This window comes from Ammospiza caudacuta, chromosome 1 (assembly GCF_027887145.1).
Source record: "Ammospiza caudacuta isolate bAmmCau1 chromosome 1, bAmmCau1.pri, whole genome shotgun sequence".
Taxonomy (NCBI): domain Eukaryota; kingdom Metazoa; phylum Chordata; class Aves; order Passeriformes; family Passerellidae; genus Ammospiza; species Ammospiza caudacuta.
In genome coordinates, this window is record NC_080593.1 from 30,193,292 (window position 1) to 30,203,761 (window position 10,470).

At 39.4% G+C, this 10,470-nt stretch overlaps 1 protein-coding gene across 2 annotated transcripts in view; it reads left to right on the plus strand.

Moving 5' to 3' along the window:
- BZW2 (basic leucine zipper and W2 domains 2) overlaps positions 1-9,715 on the plus strand; it is a 56,433-nt gene extending 46,718 nt beyond the window's left edge. For both annotated transcript variants that reach the window (XM_058822272.1, XM_058822337.1), the window contains 3 exons: positions 992-1,130; positions 7,524-7,646; positions 9,261-9,715. In XM_058822272.1, coding sequence (XP_058678255.1) covers positions 992-1,130; positions 7,524-7,646; positions 9,261-9,289 — 291 coding nt within the window. In that variant the 3' untranslated portion in view covers positions 9,290-9,715. The remainder of the gene's footprint in view (positions 1-991; positions 1,131-7,523; positions 7,647-9,260) is intronic.
- The last annotated feature ends 755 nt before the right edge of the window (positions 9,716-10,470 follow it).

A 10,470-nucleotide genomic window follows, 5' to 3' on the forward strand; every position in this document is an offset into this window, starting at 1 on the left:
CACCTAGACCACAATTCTGTGACCTCAGGCTATTGCAAGTCCAGCTGGAAAATGCCAAACTGGGGGTTATTGAAAACTTGGAAGAAAGGCTGATTAGTACAAAAGCAGATGAAATAATAATATGCAATGTATATTTGGCTAAGGTCTCTGAAAATCAAAAGTAATTAAACTTAATCTCTGAAAAATGCTCTTAAAATTATCTTAATTTTAAGATTGTGGTCTTAGCTGAACTCATCAGAGGCTAAGATGGCAGAAAATTGGAGAGATATGGATATAAACACTAGCTTTTAAGGAAAGATAGGGTCCTTCAGTGTAATTTTTAGTTTTAAGTTCTGAAATAAGAGGGGAAAATTGCAAAACAAGTTTTTGGGTTTTTTTAATGATATTAACAAACACCAAAAAAAGACTATGAAATGTACCATTACTGTCTTGTCAGAGTAACATAAGCAGTTAATACTGTGCTTGGAAAATGTTGCTGTTTACCAAGGGCTGTCATGATATTCTTGATTGCGGTAATGAGAAAAAATAAAGACAGTTGATCATAGTTAACTTGGAATAATTTACTTTATTTCAGTTTCTTGGGACTTCTAAAACCCCTGTGAAACTAGAGACTTTTTTTCATGTATTTCATCCTGGGATGTCTTACATTGTGAACATCTGTAAAGCATCACTCCTGAATGAACAGAATGTTGCATTGTGAAATGTATGACAGAAGTAATGCCAGATTGTGGGCTTTATAAATTGATTTTACAGAATCCAGTTACTATCTGGTACTGAATTTTAGCTTTAAGCATGCAGGACATGCTACACAAAACCATGGATGTTTGTGTATATGCATTGTATGTGTTTTAGAAAATGCAGTGTACAAGTAAATCTGAGGTTTCAGTGAAACATTTTCAGGGATGAAATTCATGATGTTTATTCTAAAAAAGTTTATCTATTTTTAAGTATACTGACATGCATTTTATTTTTTACCCTCTCTTGCTTTCAGCAATATGCCCCCCTGCTTGCTGTGTTCAGCACTCAAGGCCAGTCAGAGTTGATCCTACTCCAGAAGGTGCAGGAGTACTGTTATGACAACATCCACTTCATGAAAGCCTTTCAGAAGATAGTGGTACTCTTTTATAAAGGTAAAAGTGTGGAATCCACTGTTGTACTCTGTGCTTGGATTCTCAGTGTCAACCACTCTCTTATGATGTTGAACCAAGCAGTGCATATGAGAAGGCTGTGTTGATGTTGAATTCTGGAATACTTTGTGCTTTGAGCATTCAAAAGAGTGTGTGCAGCAGGAAAAGCCAAAACAAGCCCTTGTCTCCCTCTGTTGCTTTCATCCCGTTCAAGAAGTGTGAGCAGGATCAAGCACTGTCCAGTCTTTTCAAGTGCAGTTTAGTCCTTGTATATAATCAGTTCTAGGAAGATATTTCTATAAATTTCTGGCAGATTTGAACAGTAGATCAGAGCTTGGTTTTAAGAAACGCTGAGAGTGCAGACCCTTCTAGCAGGAAGATTTTTCAGGGGTTTGGAGTTGGAGGTTTTTTTTATTCACTCCCTACCAGAAGGAGCTTTTCTTATTCTTCTTTTCCTGCCAATTTTTTGCAGATGCTATAGTTTTGATGGATTTCATTTTTATTGTGAAATTGACTTCTTCACAAGTTTATTCTGATCGGGTTGTCATAGAGACTAATGGTCTTACACCGCGTGTGATGGGTGGGTGCCAAACAGTTTGTTCTTGGTATAAATAGTTGGAGGAGAAAAGTCAGCAGGAGTAGAAACCTGATGTTGATCTTTGTTCACCCTGTTGAGTCCAGGTACATGTTCAAGGCAAATGAGTTCCAGTTGTTACAATCATTTCATGGTTTCAGAAGGTAGAAGGAAGTGAGTCATGTGGATTTATTTCTATCCTTCTTTCAATATAGTGTGGCCTCCATGATAAATGAAAAAGCAATGCCCCTTGTCCTTCTGCCCTCAAATCCTACAATTTGTAAATACTATTAATGACCGTAGAACAACTTGAACCTGCAAGCTGCAGCAGTCACTGGATTCAGTTTTCCTTGGAAAAGAACATTTGCTTTGGACATGGTGAATGAGAGGCGTAATTGCTATTCACTCAAAGCATAACTGATGGTCAAGCCAGAAATAGGCTTGTGTAGGATTGCTTTCAGAATTTTTGTAGATTCATTACTGTGTTAGCCTGCAAGAGCAGTCCTGAAATTCCAAAGCATTCTAAAATCAAAAAGAAAATAAATCACTGAATTGAATATTAAACTTCATATGCTTGAAGAGCCTAGTTCCCATCTACTCTGCTCACCCCATGTGCTCTTGTCCTGACTCAGGAGATTACTTGGGCAGGCTTGTTTGGAGGGCTGAGAAGACTTCAGCCTCAGCATACAGGTGCCTCAACACTGTTTAGTATTCACATGATGTCTCGAGGAGTGTTTGGAGCTACCGTACGGTCTGTCCAATATGTGCTGTGCCTGTATTCCTGCCTGGAATACCTAGGGCAGGCATGTGGAAGCACCTGCTGCCTCTGCCATCTGATGCAGTCATGTGGAAGCACAGCTGCCAGCCCTTCCTGGCCCTGTTTAGGCTGAAGCTGGATCTGCCCTGTTTGACAGACCTGCTGCCTGCTGGTAACTGTTTGCCTGACCCTACAGCCACTGCCATAGGGCCCTGCTGGGTGCTGGATGCAGGGAGCATCAGTTCCAAATGGTTTTGGCAGCTTTGCAGTTAACAGTGTCCATTAGGTGAGGACATGCTACTTTGTCAACCAGGGAAGATTCTGGGAGCACTAGGCCTTCAATTCCTGTTTCTTCTACCTGACTCTGTCGAGCTTTAGTGGCTCATGGTGTGGTTTGTGCAGTGCTATGCTGTCTGCCTCCTCTTGTTTCGGTGCTGGTAGATTTCACCCTCTCCTGCTGCCCAGTTCGTATCTATCCACTAAAAACAAGCCATCGAGTCTTTTTGTAGACACGTGCTTTATTTAGTTAACTTCCCAGTTACAATGTATCTTCTGTTTCCTAATAGCCGAGGAAAAAAGCCTCTAAAGCTGGTACTGGCTGTGTCAGTGCTGAGGGAGCAGCAGACACCCCTCTTCCCCTTCCTGTTGTTCTTAAGTGTAACATGCACAAGGTCTGGAGAGGTTTCAGGGTCCCTAATGAACTTCATCTAGTGACAAATAAAGGTATCTGAATATCTGAATGGGCAGATAAAAATGCAGCTTTGTACCAGCATGAATCCACATTCAGTTTGTTGCTTGTTACTCATTATGAGGTAGGAGTGCTTCCTGGGCATAAAAATAGCCAGCAGTGATGATAGGCACCTAATGCCAGTCACGCTTTGACTAATTTAGTGCTATGACTACTCTCATCAGGATGTCCAACATCTTGCATCTCCATGCTTTCCATATTTCCATCATGAAATAGCCCTTGGATTACTTTCCTGTGAATTACCTGATAATACCTAAACATGTTGACAGCTGGGGCTCATTAGCACCTAGAAGATCTTGAAAGTCTGTGGTGTTGATTTTTTAAAATTCCTTATTCTGTCTCTAAACAAGATGGAGCATCCATTTTTTCCCCAATGTAAACCCAAGCCCTATTTTCCTTTAAGTAACAGCAGCTTCTTACTGGCTTGTAGGTATAATTTGCAGAAGCTACAGTTCTGTAGTTGGTTAAAGCTTGTTAACATTATTATTACTACTCTACCCTTGTGTTCCTATGACAGTATGGACAAAAATAACCTGTGCAGTTCTGTACTGATCCCCAGCTATGATGTTGCTTCTCTGGTTTTCACTTTAAGCCGGTACAATTGTTTATCAAACAGCTGCATTTTGACCAAGATCTAAAAGCCAGCTGCAGAATAAGAATTGCTGAATTCTGAGTGGCACTCAGTAAGTTTGCTGGCTTCCTTGCTTGCATTGCAAGATGTGTGTTGTTTGCTAGTTCCTTCTGTGTTGCAGTGTGTCCCTTCACTGTTGGTAAAATAAGCACTGTTGTTATTGGAATACGTGCTATATATCATAATCACCTGTTGGTCCCTTTCCTTTAGTTTGTTTATATCCTTGAAATTTCAAATGTGAAATCTTGACACTGTTGAAATTAATGATCGTCCCTTTCATGAAGATCAGAATTTCACCCTTTGAATGGCAAACACAAAGCCTCTGTACTTTTTCATTAGAATTCAAGACAACATTTGCAAAATACAAGAAATAACTGATTGCAAGTGCATATGAAGTAGGACTCTGGTTTGAGGCATAATTAGACCTCAGAGATATTCTTTTGCAGTACAGAGATACAGCAACCAAATGATGCAGACTGACAGAGATTCTCAAGTTCTGCAGGGAACACTTAGAAGAAAGGAATCTTCAAGTTTCACTTCATACAGGGGGTATTTTTTTGATGGATTACAATTATCTTTAAATATCTTAATTATTCAAGTACTTTTTGTGGTACTTGATGCAAAATTTTCCTGGGAAAAACCCAAAACAAACCAGAAGGGCCTTAACTGTAGTGTGGGTGACATTCCTTGCATTGAAAGAAGCCTTGTGTGAAGGCTCTGTTCTCCCAGCTGAGTTAGCTGCAATAGAGTTGCATTTTGCAGATTGATTGACTGTGTTGGCAGCTGCCAGGGTGTGCTTTTCCCTTTACTGCCTGTGGCTATGTGGTTTGAGTTAAAAGCAGGAATTCATTTGAACCGGGTGATTGAGTGCAAAGCTGAGACCTGAACTTCAAGTAACTTTCCAGTTAACCCTGAAGAAAAGAGACTGGGCTGTTCAGTCTGTGCTCTGCAGCTTCTCCCTTTCATGAGGGACATCCCTGGAGGCTCTGCTCGTGGGTGGTTTGAGTGGCAGTTGGCTGCACCTGCAGGAAAAGCAGCTCTGTGGGGCTGACATCACCTGGCACTGCAGTGAGAATGATGTGCACACGCCCACAAACTGCAGTGCTCAGCTTCAGCCATTAAAGTATATCTATAATCAACTTTAATTAGGAATAACTATATATATACAAAATGAGTCATTCCCTTCATCCTCCTTCCATTTTCCCTTCCTCCTCCTTCCATTTTCCCTTCCCACTGCTTCAAAGCAACTTAGAGGTATGATTAACTATACCCTGTCCTGCATGATTGTTGAATTGAGCATCTTTGTGCAGGTGGGAGAATGCCATCCCTTATGAGCACTGGAGGCATGAATGTATTACACATAACATTTCTTAGAAATTAAAGGAGCATTGCAGTTGCCCTTTTTGTAGTTCAGGACATTTTGTTCTTCTCTGTTAGGGTAGGAGGTTTATTGCCATGGAGTTAAATACAGGCAAATTTTTCATCTTCCAGACTTGAGAATGTTTTAATCTTTGAGGCACACAGTGAGAGTGCATGCTGCTTTTATCAGATGGGGGTTTTGGGAAGGGAGGGAGAAATTCCACTCTCCCTTTTGGCCACAAAACCATTGAGCTTACAGGCTTCAAATCAAAATAAAGACAAAAACCAGACTTGAGTCCTGTTACTTTTGAACTGAGCTATGTTCCTACCTGAAGGTGCTTCCTTGCACAGTATCAAAATGTCACCTGTCATGAAGCAATGGGATTCAGCACTTCTATACAACAGCTTCATACTTGTGAATGTCCACAGCGCCCCAGAGCTTGAGCTCAGGACAGGGTTGCTCTACTTTAGGTTTTTTTGGTTGTTGCTTTTTTTTCTGAAATCTCTCCTGATTTTCTTTGCCTGTCCTGTGTGCCATACCCTGAGTAATTTTGCAGATATAGTTGTGTGAACCTCAGGACTCTGAGGTAAATGTGATCTTTTCACATGCACTTTTACATTAAACTTCAGGTTTATGAGTCCATGTGAAATATTTTCAGGTTTGCTAAACTAAAATCCAGATTAATGAAATACTGTAATGCCTTTGAGCTGCTACTAAGGACTACCAGCAAGTAGTTAATGCAACATGTTTAAAACCTCTTTCTTCTCTCCAGTATTTCTGTAACGTTGGAGAAAAAGTTCCTTGTGGCAGGTTGTGATTTCAGGAAGATGGTGGAAATTTTTGGTCCCTCTTGTAGGTTCACCAAGCACAATTTTTATATATGGAAAAAAGCCTAGAGCCAGCTCAGTCCCCCTTTTCCCTGCATTTTCTCAGTATTACTGTCAGCTGCAGTAAGCTGCAGAAGAGGTTTTATTTTGGAAAAGTTCCTGAGAGACAAGGTAATTTCCAGTCACACAGTCTTACTAAATTCCTAATTTTCAAGGAGAATTCACATTCGGTTACTGTTGAATGTCTTGGAATAGTTTTGATTAAGTTCAAATGTATCCCTGGTTGCTTCCATCTGTTTATTATTCAGCAGCATATGTGAAATGTGTCTCCTCTGTCTCATTTGATCAGATGCTTTGGGGTTTTAGTGTCATTTATTTCAGTTTGTCTCCTTCCCTTCCCTGCCACATCTGCTCTAACTTTAGGCTGAAGCAGAAGGTGAGGGTTGGTGCCTTGGCAAGCAAATACCCAGGGGGTGGGACAGCCCCTAGATGCTCAGGGAAGCAGTGAAGTACATAAATGTGTTGATTTTGGGCAGGGAGGGTAGTTTGTTCAAAGACAAAAAGAATGGAAATTTTAATGAGGTGTAGAAAGCTGTCTTTAGTCTTTTTATAGAACAAATACAGTTTGATTTTTTTGTTCTTGTTGATGATGTTGTTTGTTCTTGCCTCTTGTATTACATAACTGCCAAAATGCCATTGTGGATCCCAGATTTTGCCTTTACAGCCATCAATTACTGAGCTACTTGGCTTGCTGGATCACAGGAGCTTTGTCCTGGGGCTAGAGGTCTGCTGCTAGACCTAAATTTGCATATGTTGGTAACAATAAGTGTCCTTGCTATTTATTAGTATTTCTTTATTCTGAATTGTACTCAGCCTCACATCTCCTCACTGACAGCTGTTTTGTTCCTGATTCTTGACATAAAAATGTCAGCTGTGCTGTCCCTCCAAGCCAGTCCCTTAAAATGGGTAGTCAGAATAGTGACCTTAAAACTTATTTGCTAAAGACAATGTAAGACCTTTAGGGGAAAATAATTGCAAAAAATCCCTACTGGCTGTCTCTTAAGTGTTCAGTCAGGAAGAATCTGTCACTTCAGACTTCTAGAAACATGCACAATTCTGTGATACAACAGCAAGAAAAAGCATGGTAATTCTTATTGTGGTAACTTCCAAGATGTGCAGGCTGATTATTATATTTCTTTTATCCAGCAATCTTATGTGGTATATTTAAAACAGATGAAGAAAGAACTCTTCTTGACAGAAGCACAGTATTTGATACTTTATTTTAAGCCTAATACATTACACATTTTATTGCATCTGGAACCCATTATATGCATCAAATATTCTGTATTTGAAGCCTAATATAGATGATGCAAAGCTTGTTCCACTGCAATCATATTAGCTGTATGCTGCCTTATAAAAAATCTTTGTCCTCTCATGTTCAAAATCTGCTGATCTCTAAAAAATACATTTTTTTTTACAAACACTGATCTGTATTTCAGCTGATGTTCTGAGTGAAGAAGCTATCCTCAAGTGGTATAAAGAAGCACACGTTGCTAAAGGCAAAAGTGTTTTTCTTGACCAGATGAAGAAATTTGTGGAGTGGCTGCAAAATGCTGAAGAAGGTATGGGTTCATTTGAAGAACTATAGTAGTTTCTTTGCAGAACAAATGATTATTTTTTCACATTTTAGTTGTACCAGGATACGAAGTATTCAGGACTCAAAATACAAAACAGCAGGCACGACCATCTCAATTGTTTCCAGTCATGGCTAAGCCTAACACCACTTGCTGCTTTTTCAGTGATTGTGGTGTCCCTGTGAAGTCCTTTATTCATTGAGTACCACTTGTCTATAAACTCTTTCAGCTTCTGCAGGGAGGAACTCTGCACTGCTGACAGCATCGAGTACCTTGGTGCTAACACCTGCAGCCAAGCAGTTTTCTGTCTCAGTGCCTTTTTTGCTCTTGTCATGTTTAATGGCACAGAGCATGAGCTTGCCTGCACCCTGACTCTTGCAACTGGCTTCAGCTGAATGGTCAGGTTAACATTATGTGGTCTGTATTTGCTGCTTTAAAATGGTTGTTTAGAAGGGGAACTAGTTTCTTTTGTCCCTAACTTGGTTTTCCTCATGTTGATAGAAAAATACTTCTACTGAATAAGTTACCTTTTTTTGCATAGAAAAAAAAATTCCCCATCAGTTGGGAGGATAAATCCATGTGTAATAGATATGGATAGAATTATTAGGGTCCATTTGCATCCATTTAATGTAATTTATTTTATAAACTTGGAGGAAATATGCAGGAACAGATAAAACTTAGCAGCAATTCACATGTTCAGGTGGCAGTATAAAAATGGCAGCTGCTTTCACACTTAGATTTTGGATGGGCAAGCTTGGTCTAATTAAACTTTTCTAAAAAATTTTTTGCTTGTATGCCTCAGCTGCTCTTTATTTTTATCCTTTCCTGCATGTCCCCTCTGTCAAATGTCCTTAATTACAAAGTCCAGTACAAACGGAGACAAAATGTTTCTGTAAAAACACGCAGCCCATGTTTGCCCTCAGAAATCTGATCTGTGGTGTAATGTTTGCTGGCAGTGAGCCCTTTCCTGTCAGGTGAGCACAGAAATATAATATGATGCAAAGTAGCTTTAGGTTACAAAACAAGCATGTGTACTCCTGCTTCTAGGTTACTTCTACTTCTTCTGCTTCTGTTACTAAATGAACTTTATCTTGTGCCATAAAAATAATTTAAAAAACTGATTTGTACATGTTTCATACTTCCTGTAGGGTAGCCTTTCTAGATAAGCTGGATGGTGATGCTGATTGATATTTGCAAAGCAAATAGTTTCAAGGGTGCTTCCTGGGTGAGAGTAGTACAGTCTACTCATAGAGATTAGCAGAGTGAGCAGATAATGCTGATCCTTTATTAAACTCAGCTCCAGTACACATTGGGGCTCCGTAGATGAGGACCAGAATCATTCATAGCAACATGTTGAAAATTTAGTAACAGATCTGTAAATGAAGAGCTCCACCATGGGGGGCAGCAGAGTAAACCTTCATCTCCTGAAGCTGTTTCTTTCTTGTTTTCTCTGTTTGATCTACCAGCCTTTCCTAGGAAGTACTAGGTGTGGTGAAAATTTTCATTTATGTTTTGGAAGGATATCTTGTTATTTTTATATAATTAGTCACATCAGTGTCCTTGTGCAACCTACATGAAGTGTTTCACTCTCTTCTCTTCCAGAGTCGGAGTCTGAAGGGGAGGAGAACTGAGGTGGTTCCACAGCACAGTCTCAATCTAGGTTAATGCCAAATGCGCTTGGGAATGCCGTACTGTTCAAGCAAAGAGGCTTTACTTCAGTGTCATACAGAAAACTATAGACTAGACTTTCCTTTTGTTTAGAAGAATAAAGGTTTTTAATGGAGCCCTGAGGCATTAGATGCTTTACTTGGGACTCTACCTCTGGCTCAGTGTACACTAACTTAGGCAAAGACATTCAGCAAGGAGCCATATAGAAAAAGTGAAATGAAATACTTATGGACTCCTTTTTATTAACGGTCTTTTTCAGGTACTATGGTATATGAACACTCCAGTTTCTGTTTATAGAACTGTTTGGTCTGTGTTTGTAGCTCAATATTGGCTTGTGTATGTGATTTGACACCACCACATTTTTTTGAATAAATGGCTTTTATATCTTAGTTTTGTGGTATTAGTGTGTATGTAAAGTTCTGGCTTGCCACAGTTTTTATGATTCTTCAAGTAAAAATTACCCAAGAATGCCAAGAGGCCATTTTCATACTTCTTCCTCAAAAAATCAGCAGCTGTAGTTAACTGGTGTAGGGAATCACTGCCAAATATTTATTCCCATCTTTACATTCACTTTTGGACAGATTAACCATATTGCATAGCAGATATTGATCAATTCTTTTCCTTAATTCAGAGAAGATATACAGGAACAAATCTGTGGAGTCCCAATTTTTCAGATACAGTTTATACAAATGATATATAGAATAATATGTTGTGCTCCTTTCAAACTACGGTCAGTTATTGGTGATTGCTGAATTTAGAGAGTGAAGTTGTCTCATTTTAGAAGAATTAGCTTTAAAACATGCGTGACTAGAAGTCATTACATGTGAAATCTGAAATTTTTTTACATCAGGTTTAGAAAAGCCAGGCTTGTATTCTTACAGGGGAAAAGCATGACAGGGCATAATCAATTAATGGAGTGTTGTATTTTGTCATTAGAAACCAGTAAGCTAACAGATAGTACAGATCTTTCTGAGGGAAAGTCAACACTTCATATAAACCACAGATGATTCTCAGTATGTATCTAGCTTTACTGTAAACAGCAGTTAGCAAGTGGAAATCAAGTGCTGTTGAGTGCCAGCTTTCCATCCAGTACAGCATTTATTTCCCAACAGGCATTGATCTTTGGAGGGGGAAAAATGTCATG